This window comes from Sitophilus oryzae, unplaced genomic scaffold (genome assembly GCF_002938485.1).
Source record: "Sitophilus oryzae breed Bouriz unplaced genomic scaffold, Soryzae_2.0 scaffold_1620_pilon_pilon, whole genome shotgun sequence".
Taxonomy (NCBI): domain Eukaryota; kingdom Metazoa; phylum Arthropoda; class Insecta; order Coleoptera; family Curculionidae; genus Sitophilus; species Sitophilus oryzae.
Genome location: NW_022146304.1, coordinates 3,588,613 through 3,616,345, shown reverse-complemented (window position 1 = coordinate 3,616,345; position 27,733 = coordinate 3,588,613). Strand labels below are relative to the sequence as shown.

Genomic DNA, 27,733 nt, shown 5'->3' with positions numbered 1-27,733 from the left:
AGGCCAGTTCGGTAATTGCATCGGCTAGCAAAAGGATAAAAATTTGACATGTCACGTGACTCTCAATAAATATTCTCGTTTTAGGACACATGATTACTGTGAAAAGTTAATCGGATTGTTCGAAGATGTAATTACCGAACTTAGCATAAAATATCATTGTCAACTGTCACTCAAAGAAAATAAAAGTTTTCTGTTTTACCGGCGATACTCCAAAAGTCAGGCCTTCGAGAAATGAGCTTCGACCTAATATAGCCCATTTTTTAACTTGCACCTCGAAGGAAAAATACCTTAAGCAAGAAATCTTGACCTTTGAGATTATTAATTTAAAGAAATCTTAACCTCATAAAAAGAAAGGGGACATTAAGGTTTTAAAATTATGAAAAACCTAACTTCATAGACGAATAGTTAAAAACACCATTAGCGGCCATTTTCTTATCCAATTTGTTTTAAAAAAATATTTTTTGATATTGTTCTAAACTATTAAGAAAAATAAACAGACGTTTATGAATAATACTACCTACCACAAGTTAAATTAACTAATTAAGAACTTTAAAAGTGTACCAAAGAAGTTAGCTGAAAAAAAGTTAGGTTAGAACCTTGAAAGTAACGATTTATTCTAAAATTAATTGTTGAAAATACATAAAATTTTAATGGCGCATAATTTTTTAGGGCCTATCATATTTACATCTCACAGAAAAATTTTCTCCGCAGACATAATTATCTTGCGAATCCAGTAATCCACTTCTTACCAATAACTTATTTACATTTACTAGAAAGTGCATATATGTAGGTATTTCATCCATATTGGATTAATGTTCAAAAGGCCATGCCAGTTATTACTACACTTGTTTGTCTTCCTGGTTCATTATTGGGAAATTCATTTACATACACATATTAAAAAGAAAAATACTTTACCATATTCTTTCTCTTTCTTTCCCATGTTAAAATGTAGGTAGTATAAATTAGGACTATTTTTAGTAAAATTTACCTCTATTTTACCATGTTATGACCTCAGGTCGGTTATTTTTGACTTCATAGCCCATATTTCATACAAGACATTATAACCTGTTAACCTGTTTTTAACTTCCAAATTATTTTAGTTTTATTCCCCACTTTGGGCATTTTAACGTCAATTTTTCGAAATTTTGACCAATTTCCAGTTGGTCAATAATAGTCCAGGTGGTTAATTTAACGTAATTTTAACTTCAAATGTTTGTTGGGTATTAAAAATATATTTTATATTTTATATATTTTTTATTGTTAATCTATTTAGGTGCTAATTTAATGGTAATGTTTATTAATAAGGTAGTGTATTAATTTTTCGTTTGTATGGAGGTGTATAAATTTATTTTTTTTTTGTTAAACCTGTCAGTTGGCTTAGTACCAGTGCTTCGAGCACTGTTTAAAGGCTTAAAATATTGTTAAGTGTGTATTATTATAAATTTTGTTACGTTGTTTAATAAACAATTTTGGGCACATTTCGAGAAGAACAGATCGATAGGAAAAAATCATCATCGAAAGGAGGGTTAATGCCAAACGACCGGGAAGGTTTAATGAAAGGAAAGGTTAATGCCAAACGACCAAAGAGGAAGGATTCCGACGCGATGGATGGACAAAACTAAAGAAATTATTGGTACCGGTCTACAAAAAGCTGCTCTAGCCACTCAAGATAGAGGGAGATCGAGGACAACGATGCATGTAACAATGGTTTTGAGAAAATACCACAAGTAAAAAAATCAGCGTTGGATTGCTGCACTAGTATTCGTCTCTACACACCAGCCGAATGTATTCTTCTAGTGATTGTATACGCGCACTTGCGATCGCGCGCACTGCTCAGTAGAGGAACCATTTGAGTACGAGTTTCTTTTTGAAAAGAAGTTGAATTTAATTTAAATACGATCATTTTTAACCAAACAATTAAACATTGGAATATTGAAAAGAGAATCAAAAAATAAATTATTTATTTTTGCACATCATTTATATTTACAAATCCCAAGCCCAATTAAATGGAAACTTAAAAGCTAATAAGATGCGTGAACAATATTAGTTATATTGTAAGTAGCGCCTAAGTTTGTTTTAATTTTAGTTTTAAACATTTCCTTTTAAATTTATTAAATTAAGTTTATACTACATGAGGGTGTCCCAGAAATAAGTGCAAATATTTTAAATGGTAGTATAGTTCAACCCCAGAAACACGCCTATGAGGTTTTTTTTGCGAAAAAAAAAAGTTGAAAATTTAAAATTTTTCTTGACATTGTTAGCACCTACCCTATATAATTCATAAAATTCGCTTAACGCGCCAACAGTAGTCAAGATCTGCGCAGGTCCAAGGATGAATGCTGTCTTGAGATGTCAAGACTTCACATCACAGAACAGATTAAAACAGAACGAAATCTTCCGTACAAAAAATTAGGACAACATTTTGGTACGCCATCTATGACACGGATTTAGAACTACAAATTAAATTAAAAAAAAAGAAATCTGCAATTAAATTTTAAAAAGAAATCTACATTGCATTCAAAGCAATTTTGGCAGCGCCATCTATAGTATTATATTACACCTAATTAATTTAATATACCGTATGTTCGAAAAATAACGATTCCAAGTTAACTTAAAAATGACGATCGATAACATTTTCTTTGTAAAGTTATATGGTTAATGTCATCAATAGTCATTTCTAAGTTAACTTGAAGCCGTATTCTTCGATCATACAATATTTAAACTAGGATGATTTTATACCAGATATTTTGTTTCAAGTAAAGTTAAATAAACATCTTATACAATATATTTTTTAAAAAATATGTTGTAAAAGATGTTTGATTTAATATACTTGCCAAACAACACAACATAATCATAATCAAGGCATTGTAGATGAAATTCAGATTGCTGCAAGAGGCGAAAATTGGGTTTAAAATTGAACTTTTGTCAAGATTTAGCCAGACTCCACGCATTAGATTGAAGTTACTGTTTTGTTGAGTGGTGAGTAACGTGTAGGGTGAAAAGACATAGTTTGGTGTCTACTTTAACATTTTTAGCCTGATTAATAGGTATGTTATTGTTGTTAACCTGTTGTAATATTTACAAGCTAAGGTTAATTTAAAATGGTGTACACTGGTGTGGCAAATCGAACGTTAAAATAAAAATGAAGGTGTTTTTCAGCACAAGTGTTTTTTTTAAGTTCTTTTCCTGTAATTACTTTTGTAGAGTTATATAGATTTGTATACTTACATAGATCAGGACGCAAGTGTACATTTGTCAGAATGGGCGAGCGAGTTGGATAAAATACAACTTGTCATAAACTCCAATGTTGACACAACTACCCAAAGATCACCCATGCAATTGTTGTTCGAAGGTATGGTGTCCGGAAGACTGATCCGATTTGCTTGACATAGAGAGCGACTGCGAGGATGAGATGGCGTGTTAGCGTCCATTTTATCACCTGCCTGCAGCTCTTATTTAATGGGTGAGCCTTTTAATAAAGTTTTGCTAACATTTGTTTTTTTTTATTTTGTTTTATTTGGAAATGTCGCAGGCAGCGGCCGGACATTGTCCATTGATTGTTTTGTTTTGTTTGGAAATGTCGCAGGCAGCGGCCGGACATTGTCCATTGTTTATTTTGTTTTGTTTGGAAATGTCGCAGGCAGCGGCCGGACATTGTCCATTGTTTGTTTTGTTTTGTTGGAAATGTCGCAGGCAGCGGCCGGACATTGTCCATTGATTGTTTTGTTTTGTTTGGAAATGTCGCAGGCAGCGGCCGGACATTGTCCATTGTTTGTTTTGTTTTGTTTGGAAATGTCGCAGGCAGCGGCCGGACATTGTCCATTGATTGTTTTGTTTTGTTTGGAAATGTCGCAGGCAGCGGCCGGACATTGTCCATTGATTGTTTTGTTTTGTTTGGAAATGTCGCAGGCAGCGGCCGGACATTGTCCATTGTTTGTTTTGTTTTGTTTGGAAATGTCGCAGGCAGCGGCCGGACACTGTCCATTGATTGTTTTGTTTTGTTTGGAAATGTCGCAGGCAGCGGCCGGACATTGTCCATTGTTTGTTTTGTTTTGTTTGGAAATGTCGCAGGCAGCGACCGGACATTATCCATTGTTTGTTTTGTTTTGTTGGAAATGTCGCAGGCAGCGGCCGGACATTGTCCATTGATTGTTTTGTTTTGTTTGGAAATGTCGCAGGCAGCGGCCGGACATTGTCCATTGTTTGTGTTGTTTTATTTGGAAATGTCGCAGGCAGTGGCCGGACATTGTCCATTGTTTTTGTTGTTTTATTTGGAAATGTTGACGGGCAGCGGCCGGACATTGTCCATTGTTTGTTATTTTATTTTACAGAATCTTCCATAGAGTATGGAGTATGAAGCTATCAATGAAAAGCTTCGAGATGTGGCATCGCATATGTGGATTTTATATTTGGATCATATAACCTTCGCATTAACCACTGTTTGTATGCTTATAATGTTAATAGGTATATATTAAATATTATTGTTGTATAAGTGTATTGACTTATCAATTACCTGAACAATCAATCATTTGAATTTGTGTTGAGCCGAGCACGTCTCAAATGCAGAATGGCCGTGTTAGCACCTACCCTATATAATTCATAAAATTCGCTTAACGCGCCAACAGTAGTCAAGATCTGCGCAGGTCCAAGGATGAATGCTGTCTTGAGATGTCAAGACTTCACATCATCGCGCGCCCTGCTTGATAACGGATCTCTATTTTATTGATAAATTAGTTTATTAATAATGTATATCTATAAAGAGACCACACTGTCTCTAAAAGACATTTTCCGGGAAATTTGAAAAAACTTTTTAGTGCCACTTGTTTATTCACCTGAGATTTCTCTACGGTGTATCTAAACCTTGCAGTGTTGCAACCTCCTATGTTATCCACATTCTACATAGTTCTACATTTATAAATTCATAGACGAATTTCTACTCAAAAATTAGGAATGTTAAATTTAATCTTTTATCAGTGCTCATTATTAATAATTACTATAGAAAAAAGAACATTAATTATTTTTAGTACTTACCCTTTCAACGAAAACATAACAAAAACCACCGAAAATTAACTAAAAGGCTGAAACATTACGTTTATGACGTTTACGAAAATGATTCATCATATTATTCACAACCAGGTCACAAAAAAGAAATTCCTAAAATCTTTATCGTAATTTAGAATTCAATATATCGAAAACAGCCCAACGAATAATCGATTCATTTCTGTTTTGTTTGTTTTCTTTCAAACCAAAACACCTTGAAAAGCGCACATTACTTTGAATACCGTCTCTTATCGCCACTTTACGAACTACTTTCAATCTAAGAAAATACATGTTTCACTCAACAATTTTAAATACGTATTTGTTTTTTCGCTATTTTTTCGATGTATTTCGACAGACCAACCGTCGCGCGTCGGCCAAGAGTGCCACGTGTGAACTGGTCTTTTGAGCCGCGCCGTCGTGGCGGGCTTGCGTCAGACGATGATGTTAAGCAACGTTGCCGTAGTTACAACAATTTCAAATTCAAGACATTCGAAGCAATCAAATTCGTATTAAATTTTAAAAATAAAACAGAGAAACAGGAAAGGAAACAAACAAAACAAAAATGAATTGATTATTGGTCGGGCTGTTTTCGATATATTGAATTCTGAATTACGATAAACATTTTAGAAATTTCTTTTTTGTGACCTTATCAATAATCAATTCATTTGTGTTTTGTTTGTTTCCTTTCCTGTTTCTCTGTTTTATTTTTAAAATTTAATAAGAATTTGATTGCTTCGAGTGTCTTGAATTTGAAATCGTTGAAACTAGGGCAACCTCGCATGACGCAAGCTCGACACGCCGGCGCGACAAAGGAGCAGTGAGCAGTTACCCACCAGTGATGCGCGACTGTCTTGGCCGACGGTTGGGCTGTCGACGGAATTGTCGAAATACATCGAAAAAATAGCGAAAAAACAAAATACGTATTTAAAAGTTGAGTGAAACATGTATTTTCTTAGATTGAAAGTAGTTCGTAAAGTGGCGGTAAGAGACAATAATTCTCAACATTTATTCATTCAGAAAGGTAGTATTCAAAGTAATGTGTAATGGGTGCTTTTCAAGGTGTTTTATAAATCAGTGGTTCAAATTGTGATGAAGACTATATGAAAATAATGTGTTAAGTTAAAAATGGGGACTGTTATTTTAGCAGTTTTTATAATAGCATGTACAAGTAAAGCAGCACAATGAAATGTATTTTAGTTAAGTGTGTATCGAAAAAGAGAACTGTCGCAGTTACATCGATCTGTCATAAGTATCTTTTTTAATGTTGGGTAAGTTTTTAAATTTAACTTTTTTAACTTTTAAACATTTAACTTTTAATTCATTTTATGTAATAATATCACAATCTTAAAAATGTAATGCATCTCTGCAAACTCCTCAGGTGTTGTGATTTTATGACTTACTTTTAAACATATACTTTCTTGTCCATATGGCAACACAGTGCGTCGAATTAGCTGAAATCCGGGCTTGATCCGGGTAATTGGATGTAGTTGGCAATATCTGCCGGCGGTTCTCAAAATGTTGCGATTATTTTTTTAAATTTTCAAAGTTAAATAACTCCGTTATTTTCAATTTATTTTAAAAATGGTAAAGAGAAAATATGTTTATTTTGACCAGATCTACCAACCTTAAAATATCTGCACTCATTTCTGGGACACCCTATATATTTCGCTTTTGTTTGTAATCGCAGTATGGTCGCAATTTCATAAAATAATATCATAAATCATATTGTTTTCAAACAAATATTATTTTAATACGGAGATCAAAAAATACATATTTTGTTAATTAAAATTTTAATAGCAACAAGTAATAAAACCAAAGTAATGGATATACACGTAGCTGAAATACAAAACCGAGTAAATTTTGGGTAACTCACCTGACGTTCTCGTGTTTCTGTATATAGATTTTGTGGAACTGGCCCTCGACCGGCGATATTATGTCGTTTTTCATTTCCATGGCGACGTGTTGGGGAAGCACCGACAATAGCAGACGTTCCTGGAAAAGATCGAAAATACGTTGTATACGATAGAGACGGTCTCTCTGGCAATCGGATGAAAATACGTCGTAATATTGTGCGACGACAGATTAAAGTATGTTTGAATGGGCGAGGGCATGATTTGTGGCGTATTGTGTGGTAGAAAGAAATCAAAATATTAGAATAGGTTATTGAAAAATACGTCAATTTTTATGGAAAAGAACTGTTTGAGGGCTCTATAAAGTACTGAGTATATTATTATTTGTTTTTCACCTACTATCTGTCTAGTCCACAATCGTAGATTTATCTTCAGCATGTCCCCCGATTATCTTTACAAAAGGAAAAACTTTTTTTATTATTGACATTTGCAACACATTCTTCATAAAACAATTTGCTTGTTCTAAAATAGTTATTCTGTTTAAACTTTTCCAAATTTAGAGAAAATTAAAATAAAAACTGAAAATATAGTTTATTTTTTTCTGGTAGAGTCCTAAAAATCAAAACGGTTTCTATGGTAATATAATTTCCTTTTCTTTCTCTAATAAATTATTATTGATAGAAATATCATACGTCATATTTTTTGCTGTTTCAAAATGTTAAAGAAGCACAAAATTTATATAGTTCAATGTTACGGAAAGAGTGATAATAAATATTGCAAAATGTGATAATTCAACAGCGAAAAATATCATGTTAATAAAAATTCATAATAACCATCTATCAAAGAATGAAATCGCAATTATATTACTATAGAAACGCCATTGGATTTCTAGGGCCTAGAGCAAAAAAATCAACCATATTTTCATGGTTTTTTTATTTCCTTTAAAACGGTATGAAAATTTGGAAAAGTATAAACGTGATTATCCGTTTTAGAACAAGCAAACATTTTTATGAAGAATGCATTTTCCTCAAAATGTCAATAATACAATTTTTTTCCTCTTGTAAAGACAATCCAGGGACATATTGTATAACTTCAGAAAATCAGACCATTATTCAATCATTATAATGCCATTTAAATATATTACATGATACTTTACTTGTGCGATAGACAATGATTCAGTATTAAAAATAAAACTAAAAGAATTTCGAACTTCCATTATCTTTATTTATTTTAACTTAAGCCTCAAACTATACGCTGATGAGTCGATTCGATGCGTTCATGCGTCCATAAGGAGTGTCATCGGTGCGATTCGATATTTCGTTATATTAAAAGATAATTTTTTTGATGGTTCGCCCAAGAATAGCCCCACAACCCATCGTATCGACGCATTTGTGTATCAAATCGACGCATTGGTGAACCGCATCGAGATATCGCATCAGCGCATAGTGAGTATGGGGCATAAAATTATTTTTTTTAATAAAAATTCAGTGAGTCATAGAAATATGACGTTCGCTTCATAGCAAAGATGAGATATTTTAATCTAGATAAATATCAATATACGTAATTCATCTGCATACGCAACTTTGTTAACGTAATGTATTCGTTATTTTTTTAATATTTTTGCAGTTTTGTGTGTGGGCTAAAAGTTTCTCATAGGGTTCAAAAACAAAAATTAAATTATTAAAAATCAGCATAAACTTGTATATTTCAACTATTTGTGGGTAGAAAATGACGTTAAAAAGATTCTAAGGCCCGTATTTATAGTTGCGTCTCGAGACGCCAAGACGGTCTTGGGCTCTTGAGAGCGGAAGCCACAGAATACATGAGCAAACGTCATTTTGGAGATTGCGATTTTCATTTTGGAGATTGTCTTTTTGGATAGTTTATGTGATCTGTGGATAGTTTCTTAGCCTAATTTTTTTAGTAAACAAAGTAAATCCGTTTCGTCTGATTAAACAGTTTTGAATATGTTAGAAGAGTTTGAGGATATTTTGGACCATGTGGAAGAAGAAAATCGTCTTCGAGTTCCAAAAAGATATATACGGGATGCAGGAAATCCAATAGAAATGTTTAGCGAGGGGGGATTTATGCCGATATAGGTTTTACAAGGCTACAATTACAGAAACTATTTTACCTCTTATAAATTGAAGACTTGCAAAAACCTGCCAACCGTGGTTTACCCATTTTCCCCGTTATTCAATTACTATGATGACTGATGAATACTATGCGAATTGTAATTTTCAGATGGTAAATGAAGATTTGTGTGGTGTTAGCCAACCTACAATAAGCCAGATAATCAAGAATAATGCAATAATGTGGAAGTATTTCAAAATCGCAAACGTTTTTTTAGTCTAAATGTTCAGGTCACCAAAGGGAAATTATGGATATTATAGTTGGATATCCAGGGTCAAGGTGTTATATTCGATCGAAGTAATTAAGAATGCTAATGGAAAGGCGTGATATTCCTGATTTACTTCTTGGAGACAATGCATATAGATGTAGGCCATTTCTATCGACTCCTGTTCTACAGCTAGGTAATCAACAAGAAACTAGGTATAACTTTGCCCATAGAAGAATGCGAAATGTGAAAGGCTATTTGGGACTTGTAAAAAACATCTTCCATGTCTCCGAGGTTTACAAAACAACTGGTGCTATTATTTGTGCAACAGCTGTTCTTCATATTGGTTTAAGGGAAAATTTAGATAATTTTGAAGATGCTAATTTACACATTCCAATTATAAATAAAAAGGAAGAGGGTTAGATTTTTGAAGAAATCTTATTCAACATTTTGTAAATTAATGTATATATTTATTGTATTAACATATGTATATCTAGTAATTATGTAATATGTTAAGCGATGTTCCCAGGTAACTAGTACCTATATAATAATTTTATTTACTTTTCTATTAGTGTTAAATTAGTGTTAATAATTTAAGTAATTTCTTATAGTCTTTTATTAGTTATCTTAAAAATACTGTTTTTCTATACTTAAATAATATGATGATGATTTCTTAGTAGTTTTATGCTCACTATGACCAGACAGCTAAGTGCTTGTTTTAACTGGTCATACAGAATTTTCCCACTAATACATTAAAACTAAAAAAATTGTCTTTTTTATTTTCATCATGAATATTTACATAAATATCATATCACATAATATACAATATTGGATGTATACACCATATACCTATAATTTTCAAGATTTCTATATAAAGTCGATACTCAATGTTTCATAGTTTTATTTTTAAATAATATTTCACAATACACATTCTATGATTCATTAGTCTAGATGACATTCTTCTCTCTTCTTTTTTTGCTAGTCTGCTAGCCTATAAATTTTGTATACTTCCTTTGTTCCATTTCTATATGTTCTTTGACCTCTTCTCTCAATTTTTCAGGTAATCGAGTACTTTTCATTCTCTACTGTCAATAAACTCACTTGTCCATCTTCAAATAAATCTTCAATCCTCGGAATATATCCATATAATATTTCAGGTGTTTTTCGTCAGTGAATTTATTCACAGATGTATTTATAGCTCTTTCTAGATTCTTAATATATGTATCCCATTTGTTGTCATCATTTGCACAAGCCGAAGCTAGTATCATTAGAATAATAATGCTGTTCAACCATTTATGGTTGTATCACACAAATTCACTCAAATGTTCTGCTATTAAAATGAACACCCTCTTGATAATCTGGCTTATTGTAGGTTGGCTAACAACATGCAAGTCTCCACTTACTATTTGAAAATTAGAAGTCGCATAAAACCGTAAACAAATTAATAATTGAATAACGGGGGGAATAGGTAAACCACGATTGGTAGGTTTTGCAAGTCTTCAATTACAAGAGGTAAAATAGTTTCTGTAATTGTAGCCTTGCTAAACCTATATCGATATTTAAATTCCCCTCGCTAAACGTTTCTCTTGGATTTCCTGCATCCCTTATATATCGTTTTGGAACTCGAAGACGATTTTCTTCTTCCACATGGTCCAAAATATCCTCAAACTCATCTAACATATTCAAAACTGTTTAATCAGACAAAACGGATTTACAAGGGATTTATTTTGTTTACTAAAAAAGTTAGGTTAAGAAACTATCCACAGATCACATAAACTATCCAAAATGACAATCTCCAAAATGACGTTTGCTCGTGTATTCTGTGGATTCCGCTCTCAAGAGCCCAAGACCGTCTTGGCGTCTCGAGACGCAACTATAAATACGGGCCTAAAGTAAAAATTTTCATCTAAAATAGATTCTATATTATATTAACTATTTAATCATTTATTATAATTAATAATATTAAAATATATTAGCAGATAAAATAAGCAGAAACTAATAAAAAGTTTTTTAATTAAATAAGAAATAGTATTTCATCTAAAATAGACTCTGTGCTAAATATTTAACTTCTGCTTTTTGACCATATTTTGACGTAAAATCTTTATCGACTAGATCGCAGAAAACTAACTGAATTCCGCTAACTAAAATTGTTCATGGTATGTTTATTGCTTTTGAAATAATCAATTCATGACACTCTACATGATGAAAGTGGCCTTCATCATAAAATTTAGTCTAATGTTAGGCTCCAAGTAAGTGTAAGCTCCGAGTAAGCTCCAAACCAAACCAAACCAAAACGACAACATAACAATGTTTCATTTTAGCTCATTAAAAATATATCAAACAGCATCTACTTTTTGAAATGTTCAAACACTTCAACAAAAATTAACTCAATTCAATATTTTTATCACATAAGGACAAAGAATATTGGAGCACCAAAAATAGACGAGATGGACGGCAATAATGTCGTAATTAAAATTATAAAGATTATAAAGTGTTCAAACCTCATGCCGTAGATTTATCTACAATTTGAGGAATGAAATCAGGCAATTCTTCAAACGTATATACCAGTTAAATTGATTAGATAACAATTAAAGTGACTGATACCTTACTTGTTATAAATTCTCTATTTAACAATTACATATTATTGCTTTCAAAACTAAAAATTCAGTGAATGACACAAATATGACGTTCTCTCAGACGCAAATGTGTGATACTTTAATCTAGATAAACATCAACATCGGTAATTCATGTACACACGTCAACGTCAACTTATTATTAATGTGATGCATGCGTTATTTAATTTACACAGTATAGTATTTTTGTTTACTTAACATAAATCCGTCTTATTTGTTCTTTATAATGTTTGATTTGGAAAAAGCATTTCTTCTTTTACGTTTCAAAAACATAAATAAAATTGTATAAACGTACATAAATTTGCATATATCATCTATTTTTGTCCAGAAAATCCGGTGTTTAACCATAGTAAATTTTTGTTATTTTTAATATAAAATTCAATTGAAGTGATTAAAAAGTACTCCCTCAATTTAAAAAGAAATGCAACGAAGTTACAATTAAGGAATAAATAATAAATCAAATTCAATACAAATTTCACTGGTTCGAAATGACGCGTAGAAAATTGTGACGTCATCTCCTATCAGCATTTGAGTGAATAGTTGACAGAGGGCGCGAGCCTCTGAAGAATAATATTATGGCATGTCTAAGTTCTCTGCTACCGTATTTACACCATATATCTTAAAATCACGTTAGATTTTTCTATTTTTATTAAGATCGTTAAAAAAAAAGTTTTTATGTGGGATTATTCTTTATTACTCCAATATTAAATAAAATTATATAAGGGTTCTTGCCACTTAACTGCTAATATAGAAATTTAATTCTACGCTGTGTTTGTCATAATGCGGATCAACCGTAGGGCTCCGAAACCGGTAATGAGAGCAGGTTGATATTTTATAATTTGGCTTGCCTGAAAAAAAAGCCTTTTACCATCCTTTTACTATCGATAGTTGCGCCTCGGTGGTACGAAAGTACTACCATTGCACGCAGGCCGCTATCTCCCGTTCGGGACTTAATATCTAACCGATACTTTCCGACAAGTCGGAATTAACTATCTCTGAGCTGTGGTTGTCATTTTGTGGATCTCCCAAGCTCACCGGATGATGGAGTAGGGCTCGAAACCGGTAGTGAGAGCAGGTTGATCCGCATTATGACAAACACAGCGCATGGTACAAAGAATAAAGGTATGATCGATAGCGGCTCCAATTTCGTTCAGTTCGCGCATACCACCTGTGACGTCACTAGGAAAATAATGAATAAATAAAAAATAAAGAAAGTTGACAGGAGATCTGCAATTTTTGGGGTTATGGTTAAGAATTGTTTATTTTAAGACTTTTTAGTTCGTTTAATTTAATAATTACTAAAACCAGCAGTTCCAAAAATATATTTAAAAATAATAATTATCTATTAACATGGATTTGGACGATAGGTAAGAATACTGAATTTATTTCTATATTCGGTATAAAATTGTTTATTAGGTTTTTAGTTTGCGATGTTTATGGTAAATAATTTTCATTTTCATTGCCTCTGAATTCACATGAGGACAGAGTTGAGGATATCTATGGAAAAGTAACCACAAGAGGAATTGTTACATCATTTAAAAAATATTGGGAAGTTTATTGTTTCCCATCGAAAAGTAGAAAATGCCAATGCAGATGAACGTATTGTAATTGTGATAGAAGTAATTCTAAGGGTGAAGTTTATTATAATTAGTGGAAGTAATACCAAGGGTGAAGTTTATTATAATTAGTGACCTCTGCTTCTTTTTATATGTAGAAGTTTCTGGTTTTGAGAATAAATCGGTTGAACGACACCCAAAATTTAAAGGAAGTATTTGCATACCCAGAATATGCCCATCAAGGATTATATAGCTCAAATTTCCTTTAATGGTAGGCAATTATTCAATGCAAATTAACTTTTTAAGTGACTAAAATATTAAATAGTTTACAATATGGTATATCACTAAAAATATATTACTTTTAGGTACAATTAGGGCCCGATACATTTCAAAAAGTAGAATATTATTTTATATTAAATGAGGTATTGTACTAACAATCAATTTATATTAATAACGGAGATTAAAAAATAACAGAATAAATAGTTTTTTTTTTATACTACAAAAATAAACTATAGAATACAACAGTATTTAAAAAAATAAATAAAAAGTTATGTCCCGGCCGAGATTCGAACTCCGGTCTCTCGCTTCCTCGAGCCCGACTCCTTACGCACTGCTCCACAGTAACTTGCTTAGCGATAATTCAATGACGGTATATAAACAAAAAAACAGGTTTATAACAACATCTTGACGATTTGAACTGGCGCGCGGAGCGTGCTGACCAATAGCGCCTGTTATCACCTATGACGTAGCGACCAACCTGCTCAATATCATACCTTGTATTCTTTGTACCATGAACACAGCGTAGAATTAAATTTCTATATTAGCAGTTAAGTGGCAAGAACCCTTATATAATTTTATTATATACCTCTACTGCAAGAAATTTGTTTTCTATTTCTATTTTATAATTTGGCTTGCCTGAAAAAAAAGCCTTTTACCATCCTTTTACTATCGATAGTTGCGCCTTGGTGGTACGAAAGTACTACCATTGCACGCAAGCCGCTATCTCCTGTTCGGGACTTAATATCTAACCGATACTTTCCGACAAGTCGGAATTAACTATCTCTGTGCTGTGGTTGTCATTTTGTGGATCTCCCAAGCTCACCTGATGATGGAGTAGTGTTCCGAAACCGGTAGTGAGAGCAGGTTGATCCGCATTATGACAAACACAGCGTAGAATTAAATTTCTATATTAGCAGTTAAGTGGCAAGAACCCTTATATAATTTTATTATATACCTCTACTGCAAGAAATTTGTTTTCTATTTCCAATATTAAATTTACTTTTATATTTTTTACTACTAGAAATTAAAACTTAAATTTTAATTAATAACAGGTTACTGCCATTTTTATTGAAGCACTAAACACTACCGAAGTTGTTCGAATTTTCGAGGATGGTTCGAGGCGTTCGAGGGTTTGTTGTTAGATTTGTATTTTGTGGATTTTGCGTTTGGCGTTAAATACTTTGAGTTTTCAATTTTGTTTTATTTATAACTGTTGTTCCTTTGGATGAAGCCGTCGAAGAGCCTGGTTTGAAGCGGCAATACAACAATATGTCAGCAAAAGTACGAGATTTTGCTGTGAAGATCATTTTAACGTAAGTTCCTTGAGTTTCATTTTACAATTAATTTTATATCTACTTTAAAATACATGAAAAATGGTTTTTATTTACCTTTGTACCTGGTGGCAAACCGTGACACTTTTGATAGGTGAGGCCAGAGATTGCAAAAGTGTAAATTTGAAATTCTTAATATAGATTAATTTAAAAAAAATGGAATGAAATTGAATTAAATAAAAAATATAGGTGCCATAAAATTGTATGAAGATTAATTATTTGCAATAAAAAAACTACGGTTAAACTCCGGATTGTGTTAAATATTCGTTATGAGACTATTTTAGGTGAAATATTTGATTAAATTACCTTAGCAGCCTTTTTTTAATGTCTGCTCTTTTGGTGCGAGATTTGGTTTTATTCTAGTCAAATTGTCCACGGTATTAGGGCATTCAATCACGGGATCCCGTTTCCCGGGATCCCGGCCATTTTTTCAATCCCGAAATCCCGGGATTGTCTTTTCTTTAATCCCGGGATTTTCGGGATTCATCATTACATTTTTTCCTTAATTTAAATCGTACACAAGTCTTTCATGATAGTACAATATGCGCTTATAAACAACCCTGAATGTTTGATCAAGTTTGAAGATGATGAAGATCTAGTTTGAGTGATAATACTCTTGATCGGCTTGTTTTTTTTAAGAATTTTTTTCAAAAACCAAAAAAACCAAGTTTAGATCCTCATCTTTGTTACTGCATAAGTTGTTATTTTAGTATCTCTTAGTAATCCTGTGTTATGCTGTATTCGATTGGTTATGTAAATTAAATAAAAAATGTATATTTTAGTTCCTTTTATGTTTTTTTTTGTTGAATAAACTTATATGTTATGTTGTTTTGTAATGAGGATGACGTTTAATTTATGTTAATGTTTTTTTTGTTCAATAAAATTTTGTAAAGAAAGAAAATATAATATAATTCCAACGTAATTAATCTTTTCGTGAATCCCGGGATCCCGGGATCGAAAAATTATAATCCCGAAATCCCGGGATTGAAAATTTCTTTCGGGATTGAATGCCCTACACGGTATGTTTGTCGCTTTTGGAAGAATCAACTCAAGACAATTGATGAAGAATAAGCCTTCATCTAATCAACAAATTTACCCTGATGTTAGGTTCAGAAACTGGTCGTGTTGTGAGAGTTTGTATTAAAACAATATTTTTTTAATTTTCATTTTTTGTTTTTCACAAATTAAAAAATATAGTAAGCCGTATCTATTTATTGAAATATTCAAACACATCACAGAATAAAAATCATTTGAATGCAAAAAATGAAAGGAATGTATCGCAATAATAAATTCAGAATTTTTTTCTAACTGAAACCTATATTTAGCATATCGTCTTATAATTACGCACTTACCAGTTTTTCATTTTCGTCTTCCATTTCCAGTCGAGCAGCGATACAGTTCCTAGTGTCTAAAAAAGCCTTCCTTTGCGCATGTTCCATGAGATTGTGCATAAATATGCCCACGACGTTGACGCATAAGAATACCACCACGTTTGCGCTTAACTGAAACAACATAGAAAAGGATATTAAATATTTACATAAACATAACTAAATGATTACAGCTACAGACATTGTACCTACTAAAACATTCAAATATGTACTATGAAAAAATTGACAGCTGCATTGTCGAGAAAACTATTTTTTCTTGTAGAATGTAGGTATTGCTTGAAAATCTAAATCAAGCTAATTTTGGACTTGACGTTATCTATATCTGTAGGATTCCGTTACCATACTGTAAATGAGTATGAGTACTGCAATGGCATTGAGTCATGTACAGGCTAGGTCAAATTGGACGCTTTTAAAGGGAAACACCCTTTTCTATAAGAGATAGACGAAAACTAATATTGGTGTTTGTAGCTCAATTTTTATCAAAAACATAATGGTGAAAACCGCACAAAATATCTGTGTCCGTTTCGGAGTTACAAAAATTTGCATTTTTAACAAATCACTGTAACTTTTTTGCTACGGAAAGTTCTGTATTTTTATGAAAATATTTCCAGAGCACCTTTTTACGTAGAATTTAGTGGTTTAAGTATAATTTTTTTAAGATTAATAATTTAAGAGTATCAACGAAAATTTGATTTTTTATTTGGGACACCTTGTATATTTTTAATTAACGGAAAAGAACTTAAAATTACCTTTCCAAAAATATAGCACACTTGATATTTTGTTATAGTCCTCTTCGAAATACAGAATTCGTACAGAAAGTTCGTCACATTTAACTGGTAGGCTTTGGGCCCCTTATTTATGATCTGCCCCTAATGGAACTCGAAAACATATTTTTTTTCAGCAAGACGAGGCACCGGCACAGAACGCTGAAGTTAATAACTGAATAGCTAACCAACACCCCAGCCGTTAGCCGTCGAGACCGCCGGACTTAGTCCATATGGATTTTTATCTTTGCGAAAGAATAAAGATTCTTAATTTTAAATTACCCGTATAATCTAGACAAGAATTAGAATGCGGCTATGTTAGGGGCAACCTCACCTAACCCCCACTGAATAAATACCGCGAGAAATGTTCAAAAATGGTCCCGTCTGTCCATAACAGAAAATAGTCGACACATGTCGAACACTTGTAGCAAAATCTCATGTCTTGGTTTGCTATTATTATTTATTGTTCTTTGATATTGTAACAGTCAAATTTCCTCGCAACGACCTCTGTGAGCTAGCTCATAAATTATCGCAAATAACTATTATTTTTGCATCATGTTTACTATAATTTTATTGTTAAATATTATTTTATTTAGTATTTTACCATTATGCAACCGAATATACACCGCGATATTATACAAGCTACAGCTCAACTACCTCTACACTCCATAAGCTCAACAATATTGTCACTGGAAACGGCCGCCCAGCATTAGAATTTTTGTCGATCTCTCTATACCTTTGATCATCACCTCCGTCACTTGTCACTGTCAGATGAAATCAGATGTTTTTGGATTTATTTATCCTTTGTTTTGGTTATTGAAATTTTATAATTATCAGATAAAATTTCGTAGTTAAAGTGGTTATTTTTGATGTGGATCGCAGTGTGCAATTCGTTCATTTAATTGTGGGAATTTGCGAGTTTAGTTCGTTCATTGACCGGATATCGAAGATGGCTGTGAAAATAATCTAGAACATCGTTTTTTATTTATGCCTTTTTGTGAGTTGGACTAGTCAAGATATATAGTTCTCTATCTATATCCTGGAGGGAGATTTCCGGTAGAAATCTGATTTTGTGAAGGAAATCGAATCCTTGCATCACTTCTTGTGTATCCACCGTCAGAATATCGTCGTGAAGAACTGGCTGCCGTTCCGTGAAGCATTCCCTGTTGGTGATTAGCAGGTCTTCCTAGTGAAGGATTAAGTCTTCCGGAACACATTTGGTCAGAGATGTGGTTGGATTTTGTTGAGTTTACATGGACCACCGACCAATTTCCGTAAGGGATTAAATAGCTAAATTTTTCCGACCGATATTCCGATTCCACGTGCCCAAAAAGTCCCCGAACAGTTCCAAGGTATGCTATAATTCTTCTGCCTAGTCTAAGTCAATGCTCAACTGATTTTTATTCGTATTGTTGACTGGTTTTCGACTTTTCCACGCCCACGTGGTGTAGAAAGATTAGTTGAGTGTTATCTTTCTTAAATCTTATTTGGTTGTTCGTAATTGTAGAGCAAGAAGACCGATCCAGACCGTAGCACAGAACAGTCCAGAATTCCATCCGTTTCTGTTGCCCGTGTGTAGAGTTACCCGTTGGACATCATAAACCCTGGTTGAGGTAAAGTTCAGATTTAATTAGTCCTTCTTTATTACCTTCATTAACTCCTACACGTTGTGCTAGTCCTTGTTCTATAATTGAGGCTCTTTTCTAAGACAACCAATATTATTTAGGGTTTTTTATGTTCAACATTTGAAATCTCAACACCTACCTTTCACCTGTACCTCTGCTGACATCCGTGGGCTCCAGTGACAGTACACCGAGCTGCTGTACACCGCCTTAGCAACCCTGTAGCTATACGCCGTAGCTCAGCCGGAGGAAGTTTTCAAGTATATCACATCGAGTAGAGTAAGACTGTTTAGATTTTAGTTAGGTTTAGATTTGATATTTGTATTCCGCCCTTAGAGCATACTTAGTTTTAGTTAAGGGAGATGACGTCTTAGTTTTAGTATAGCTTAAAACATTTTTCATTTTGCATTCGTAATTAGTAATTCTTAACGATTTAAATTTCTTAACATATTTCAATCTACCTTTCATTCATTTTTTTTATATAAATATTAACTTTTAGTATTTTAATAAATTACTTAAACATTTTTAGTAGTATTATTTGCAGTCTAGTCTCATAGTTAAGTTAGAGTCACTTAAGTTTAACGAATTACAGTAATATTTGAAGTTCATGGTAGTTGCACTCAACAGTTCGAGGTTAGTGTTGAAGTCTACTTAATAGTAACATCTTTTATGCCGAGTTCATAGAGTATAATCTCGTGGCGCCATTTTATTAACATCTTTGAACCCCGACCACCCGGCTGTTAAAATTAAAAAGCTAGTGACCTCTATGCAACTCATTACCGATTAAGTAAACTTGTGTTTTATTGAACTTCAAATTAGAAAGCTAATGTTGCTAATGCTAAAAAAGTTAATGTGTTGATGTTGTTAAATATAGTTTAAATTGTTATAAAATTCTGCATCTCCCATTGCTATTATTTTCGTTTTAATTGCTGCTCACAGCTGGAATTTTTTTGCATTACAGCCGGCGCCGTTTAAAACCTACTTATTCAAAGTGGGCAAATTTTTAAAAACTCTACATCTTGAAGAGGAATCGAGCAAAATATAATGTAGGCTATATTTTGGGAAAGGTGATTTTAAATTATTTTCAATGAATTAAAAATGTACAGGGTATCCCATAACACAGGCCGACAAAAAAAAATTTTTTCGATGTAACACAAAGCTCAATAGGATATTGTGGTAGAATGAACCTATCTAATCACGAAAGTGGCAAAAAAAAAGTCGTAACACGTAAGGTTTTTTTGTTACATTAATAAAACATCATTCAATATTACAATATTCAATATATTAAGATAGCTATTCAAAACATGATTTAAGAACTTCTTAAGCCTATATACCGATTATATTTTATAGTTTACACTCCTCAAACATTACTTATACCTAAAAAGTACAAAAACAATCGAAACGAGATCAAAACATAAACAAAAACTTTTACTTTTTCCTTTTATGAGGGACCGCGTCTTCTCTCTTCAAAAACCAACAGTAATCACCCATCATGGCTGGATCCCATCGTCCTTGATAACGAATTTCCATTGTCCTTATGTCTTGATGGAATCTCTCACCTTGCTCATCACTGACAGCACCCATATTTTCAGGGAAAAATGACAAATGAGAATGGAGAAAGTGAATTTTTAAAGACATTCGGGCACCAAGCGATTTATAAGCATCTAAAAGCTCATTAACCAATTGTTCGTAGTTCGCATCCTTATTGTTTCCCAAAAATCCCCTCACTACACTAACAAATGAGGTCCATGCTCTGAGTTCCTGCCTGGTAAGCGTGTCTGTGAAATTTGTGTCGTCCAACAATTTCCTGATTTGTGGTCCAATAAAAATACCCTCTTTCAATTTGGCATCACTCAACTGGGGAAAGACTTGCCTTAGGTATTTAAATCCATCACCTTCTTTATTCATAGCTTTCACGAAGTTTTTCATGAGGCCAAGTTTGATATGAAGAGGAGGCAGGAGGACGTCTTTGGGGTCTACAAGAGGGATATACTTGACATTTTGGGAACCCGGTTGAAATTCACTTCTTTCTGGCCAAATTTTCTGTACATAATGATGATTTACTGCACGACTGTCCCACAAACAAAGAAAACAGCAATATTTTGTAAATCCTCCCTGAAGTCCCACTAAAATTCCTATAACTTTCAAGTCCCCACATATCTGCCATTTATACCTGTTGTAGTTGATTCTATCTAAAAGCATGCGCATATTTTCATAAGTTTCCTTCATTGTCACTGAATGGGCAACTGGTATAGAGGGTTTTAAATTTCCGTTATGCAATAACACAGCTTTTAGGCTATATTTCGACGAATCTATGAATAAGCGCCACTCACAGGGAGAATGTTCTATAGAAAGTTCCTGCATTAAGCCATCGATATCAGTACATGCACACAACGAATCCTCCATACTGTAGAATGCAGAGAACGGAGCATTTCTTTTTCTAAAAGTGGTGATTTTTGTTTCATTGGCTAACAGATTCCATTCCTTAAGCCGGGATCCAAGAAGTTCTGACTGCTGCTTTGATAACCCCAAGTCACGCACTAAGTCATTCAACTCGCTTTGAACAATCAAATGTGGCTTGTCGGAACCGCCCTCTGGGGTAAAGGTAGGATCAGTACACTGGTCTCCAGAGCTGTTTGATTCAATATCTTCCTTATCTTCCAAAACAATACCTTGCCAGTCTAAGGGCGCGATCGGCACTGGGAGATCTGCACCATGAAGAACAGGTCGTATGGCAGACGGCAAATTGGGATACTCGATCTTGTGCTTTTGTTTTTTGGAAAAACCTTCAGTTTTCGTCAGGCAAAAATAGCAATCGTCAAAATGGTTAGTTGGTTCTCGCCATACCATTGGAACCGCAAATGGCATTTTTTCCTCTTCCCTTTCATCCACTGCACAAGCGACACGCTACAAGTAACGCAGCACACATGAGGGAGCCCACTGCTTGTCTTGATCTCCAACCAAAACTCCAAAATACTTGAAGTAGGCTTTCTTCACATTTTCAGAAAATGGTCTGGCTTGTGATTGCACCATAAATTCTCCACAAATGTAACAAAATCGATCAGGAGACACTTTACAACTGCGGCGCGTTTGACTTGACATTTTCGTACTATTTATCTACACGCATAGAACAACTCACGTCGAAAATCAACTGAAAACTGAACTCTCTTATGTTTTTCACAATATATTATAGTGCACAAAATGCGTCCCTTTCAATCATCCCATCATAAAATTTACCTGTATGTAAACGAATCTACCTAGACTTAATACCTGACATCTATAAAATTGACTACCTGCAAAAAAGAGGCGTAATTAGGCAACTGAAAAGTGGTACGTGTAGGAGCTTCAGGAGTATTTTTTCTGTTATTAGAAGCATATTTTTATGAAGAAATTCTGCAACTGACTCGTGTTACAAAAATCATGTCGGCCTGTGTAATAATTCTTAAATTATTAATTTAAAAAAAATATATACTTGAACCATTAAATTCTACGTAAAATGGTGCTTTGGGAATGTTTTCATAAAAATACAAATTTTTCCATAGCATAAAAGTTACAGCGATTTGTTAAAAATGCACATTTTTGACACACCCCGTGACACCGAAACGGTAACAGATATCGATCTGCGGTTTTCACCATCATGTTTTTGATCAAAATTGAGCTCCAGACAACGATATTAGTTTTCGTCTACAGAAAAAGATGTTAACTTGCAAAAAAGCGTCCAATTTGGCCCACCCTGTACTTATGTACTTCTAACAATTGCAGATAGAAACAATATTCGCAACTACCGTATGATCGAAAAAAACGTAGTCCAATTTGCTTATAAATGACGATCGTTGACATTCCTTTTATAATTTTACATGCAAAATGACAGCGATCTTCATTTTCAAGTTTTCATAGTGCAAAACTTCATTTGAATACTAAAAAGGAACTTGAGCTTGCATTCAGAAAAAAAATGCATTGTAAAATGCACAATAAATCACGTTAAAATAATTAACTCGTTCTATGGAATTCGATTTACCTAATTATTTGTTTCATAAACGATTGCTGATAATATAATATTGTTTTATATAAATAATAAAAATTAAAGCATTCGAAATAAAGTGAATACTGTTTTATCGGATATCTAATATTTAGTCCTTTTAAAGTAATTATTCCTCTATATGTTTCAAAAGAACTACGTTTAAAATAAACTGGCATTGCCTTATTATTTTTGAGAAGTGTTGCTTGTCTATTTATTCCAATAAGACGTCCTTATAATAAATTTATTTTAAGCACGAGAGTATTTTATTTCTATAAGAATTGCTAACATTTCTGTTAGGCTTTTGTCACGTGATTAATATTTTCCAATAGAAAGTCATGCATTTGAGGTGGACATCTAAAGATGGTGTTTGGCGGTATTGACGGGATAAGCCCGATCAGCCACACGTTGTATGATTTTTGTCGCGGTCCATTATTTGGAATAGTACAATGATATTTATAGTATATGTGTTGTTTAAGTAGTGTTTAAGTAGTAATGTGTTGTTTAAGTAGTTGTTTAGAATGATCAAACGTTAATATTATTTCAGTAGCATTATGACGGCCAAAGGTTGTCTTGAAGAGTGATGGAAACGACGCCCGCCGAAATGATGCATTGTGATTTTGAATTTAACGCTGAACGAATTCAACAATTCAAATTTGCAAAGTATGTAATATTTCGCTAGATGATGAGTATTCAGATGTATAGGAATACGAAGTCAAGGTAGCAAAATTGTTAAAAAGGTGGAACTTACTACAGCTCGTACCAGTATAAAAGGTAAAAAAAATATATTGATGAACATTACAGAATGTACAGGGTGAGTCAACGATAGAGTAAGGTCATTATCTCCTTTGTTTTGAGATTTACAAAAAATGTTAAATATAAAAGTTATAGGGAGTGTTAAGATACACATTTTAAAATTATTGTAGAATTACAGAGTGCTTCAGAAAAGTGTTGCGGATATAACATGTTTTTTTAAATGCAACACCCTATTTTTTATTTTATTTTTTAAATTCTACATAAAATTCTACAACTGTTTTATCTAATAATATTTTTTTTATAATATACAGGGTCCGGCAGTAGTGCGTCCGGCCATCTGTAGCTCGTAGAATAATAAATTTCACAATTTTGTTTAAGTGCAAACCTAAAGTATGTACTAGGATGTATTTTTAGAAAATATTTCAAGTTTTATAGGATGGCTCAAAAATGTGATCGGTATGTTTTTTTTAAATGGAAGGAAGACCCTGTATATTATTGCATTTTTGGCTTTCTTTTGGACCACTTTACATAATATATTATATATGAGTAAATATATTTCGATAATATCAGAGATATTAATAAATAAATAAAAAATATATTTTTTCGACCTTCCTTATTTTTTTTACTTTATGAAGCACCCAGTATATTCTACAATAATTTAAAATGTGTATCTTAACCATCCCTATAACTTTTGTACTTAACATTTATTTGTAAACCTCCAAACAATTATTGAGATAATGGACTTTATCGTTAACTCATCCTGTACAGAACAGAAATTTGTACAGGGTGGAAAATTTAATTTTTTACCCAACTACTAAGAAATTTAAGAACCCCACTTTTTTAAATTCAACATAGCGCGGTTTTCTCGTCTATAGTGGCGTTAGGAACTTAAAAAATACTGTTTTTTACAATTATACGATTCAGAAAACCTGCAAATCCTGTATACCCTGTATAGAAAAATTTCTGTTTCAGGTTAACTCCAGTTTTAAAATGGAGAAAAGTATATCATATATTTAAATAAACGTTGCTTTCTTTTTTAGAATCTCTGTGGTCTTTGAAGGAATCTAATAAAGACAGATCAATTCCAGGACATTACAAAAACCATTCGTCACTAGTCAAAATTCACCAGGATACCCTTATATCTATTATTTTTTTTTATTTTGGAAGACATTCAATACAATTGTATTTACCTACTTATCACCAAAAGATTAATTTCGAAATAGACTTATTTTCCTAATAAATTTGATATTTATTTCATTTAAATTGTTAATACTGATCCTATTCGATTAAAATCAACTCAAGTTCATCAAGTGACATATTAATAAATCATTAAGCATTGCATTTGAAAATATAAATAGAAAAGCTTGAAATAAAAGGAATGTATTTGACAAATAAAAGGAAAACACTAATAAACAAATGTATATTTCTTTAAATCAAATAGGCAGCATTTTTATTCTAAATCTGATATACATATATACATATCACTAACAATGACAATGATCATGTATGTTTTATATATACGAGTATATGCATAAAATCAATAGATGTCTTATTAATTCAATTATGACCATTAATGAGGCCAAAACATGTTTGATTTTATTTGATTCATTAACATTATTTTTGATTTTACAACGTTTTTTCTCTGTGTGGAGTTATTATAAAAAACCATAATTATCTTAAAAATATAAAAATCTTACGCCCTCTAACAGACAAACAGAGCACTTTTGTATAGAGGTAAATTGTGTTCAATAAACATATTTTGATTAGAAAACCTTCTATAAAATGCTTTACTTATAAAACAGATTTTAAAATATGTTAATTAAATCTAAATAGCATTAATCATGCCTAAAAGTACTAATACTTTAAAAAATAACAATTACAAATAATAAAATATTACCAAACCTCTCGTAAAATAAAAATTGTAGCCAGAAAAAAGATAGTTTAGTGTTAAATTTCTATAATAATTTTACAGACTTTCGGGTAAATCGGACGCTAAATTTCCAAATCTCTATAAATAGAGTTATCTCCGGAAATTTATCGAAAGAGCTTTCCGCATTTATCGAACAGATATTTTACCCCAAATCCTCTTAGCTTAACATGGTGCAGCCAAGTAGATTGACATAGCATAGAGTATAGTTTAGATATCCAGGCACTATATAATTTTGAAGTTCAACATCGTTCAACTGGAGAAAAATTGCAACGATTATTGTTATAGTACCACTACTATTTTAAAATTATTTATTACCAGCTTTATATCGTTTTTGAGTGGATATATAGCAACAATTAAAATATTCTTCTAAGGGAAACTGATGAAATATAGTGGCGGGCAAAAACGTTATTTTTAAATAACAGTTGAAACTGTTACTATTATTTATATATAGCAGCTTAAAATAACAGGTTTCTGTTATTTTTTGACTTTAATCTTAAATGTTTAAAAGAGTACACATTGTCCAAATTGTAGTAAAATCATAAAAAACTTCATATTTATTTACTAATAAAAAATGTCTTTAAATTAATTAAACTAAATAATTTATAAATAAATCAAAAATGTCTTTAATTTAAATTAAATTAAATAATTTATAAATAAATCAAACTCTGTTTTAATTTTTAGACTATGTATATTATATTATTAATTAAGAAAATAATTCTTAAAAAAATCAATATTAATAATATTAAAAAAATAGCCTAGACAGTCTTTATTTATTTAAGTAGTTGAAAAGCTCTTAATATTTCTAATCACCAAAATTCTAATTCATTTGATCACTAATTTTCTAAATCACCATTCACAATTTCTTCATATCGTTATTGCTGATAGGCAAGTAAAATTGTCTTTGAAGAGTTTTAAAATGTAAGAAAAACAATGAAAGTACATATATTTAAAAATATTAATAAAAGTAACTGAAACTTAAAAACTAAGTACTGAAACTTACACAAAAAAAACTTTAAAATGTAACTAAATATATAAAAATAAGTTTGCAGAAAGCAAAATAGTAAAATTGCTCAAAACGATTCTAATAACAAAAGCCTAATCAAGACAATTTACTTTAATTCAGTTACAATTAATAATTATTTTTATTTACCATGCATTATTTATGTCAAAAAATTCCCAGAAATCTGACAAAACAAAGTATCTTTCGAACTATTGAACTAAATTCAGACTGTCGATATGTTTTAGAAAACGCAAAATACTCTTTATTATTTTTTATTTATTATTTTTTGCAAATATACAGGGAGTCCCAGAAATAAGTGCAAGTATTTTAAGGGGTTGTAGGTCTCGATAAAAATAGTGGGACATTGGTATTTTTCTTCAGTTATCACTATTCTTGCTGACATTTTTTGACAGAAATTAAATAATACGACTAGGAATTTTTGCTACAGGGCGAAAAGAGTAAAAAAAGGCGTATTGAAAAGTCAAAAAAATACGAAGTTTTATAAAAGGACTTTACAGGTATATTTTTTTATTTACGAAGAGTTTATAGCTCTTATGGACCAAAAACGTTATCAAATTACTGTCAAACAATTATTTATCTCCCGCTAATATGTCAAAACTCAATCAACATTCCTAAATATTCAAATAATCAGGGATAAATTAGGTAAGACTGCAAAACTCAAAGAGAACGACACAAGTAGCAAATATCTTTTAATAGTATTAAATAATATGATAATATGCGAAAAAAACGCATTCAACTTCAAACAAAGGAAACCATAATACACACCTCACAAAAAATTTCGCAACACGTTTTTCGTAGTATTTATTCTTAAAACGCTTCAAACATTTTTATGTGAAAAACTTAAATCTAAGGTTTGCCTGAGTTATGATAAACTTTCCATTCCTTAACAAGTTCCATTCCTTAACAAGTTGCTATTAATGCAAATAACTTTTGAGATTATTGTTAACCAAGAGAATTTAAGAATACTTTGCCGGTTTTAAGATAGAGACTGAATAAAAGAATAAAAATATATCGGTGTAATTTTTTGTTTTCATTTCAAATATCTTTTTATAAAAACACACGAATGCCTATAATAATAATATATATATTATATATATAATAAGAGTGAAAAACAAAAAAACGTTGTCGATAGATAAAAAAAAGAAACACACAACAAAGGCTGGCGATAAAAATGTTATCAACATAAATTTTGAATGCTTTCCGATCC

At 32.1% G+C, this 27,733-nt stretch overlaps 1 protein-coding gene across 5 annotated transcripts in view; it reads right to left on the bottom strand.

Moving 5' to 3' along the window:
- The window catches only part of LOC115880233 (Ca(2+)/calmodulin-responsive adenylate cyclase-like), a 549,269-nt gene that overhangs the window by 138,191 nt on the left and 383,345 nt on the right, over window positions 1-27,733 (bottom strand). For all 5 annotated transcript variants that reach the window (XM_030897392.1, XM_030897391.1, XM_030897393.1 and 2 more), the window contains exons 5-6: window positions 16,380-16,529; window positions 6,914-7,032 (exon numbers count right to left, since the gene is read on the bottom strand). In XM_030897392.1, the coding sequence (XP_030753252.1) occupies window positions 6,914-7,032; window positions 16,380-16,529 (269 nt within the window). The remainder of the gene's footprint in view (window positions 1-6,913; window positions 7,033-16,379; window positions 16,530-27,733) is intronic.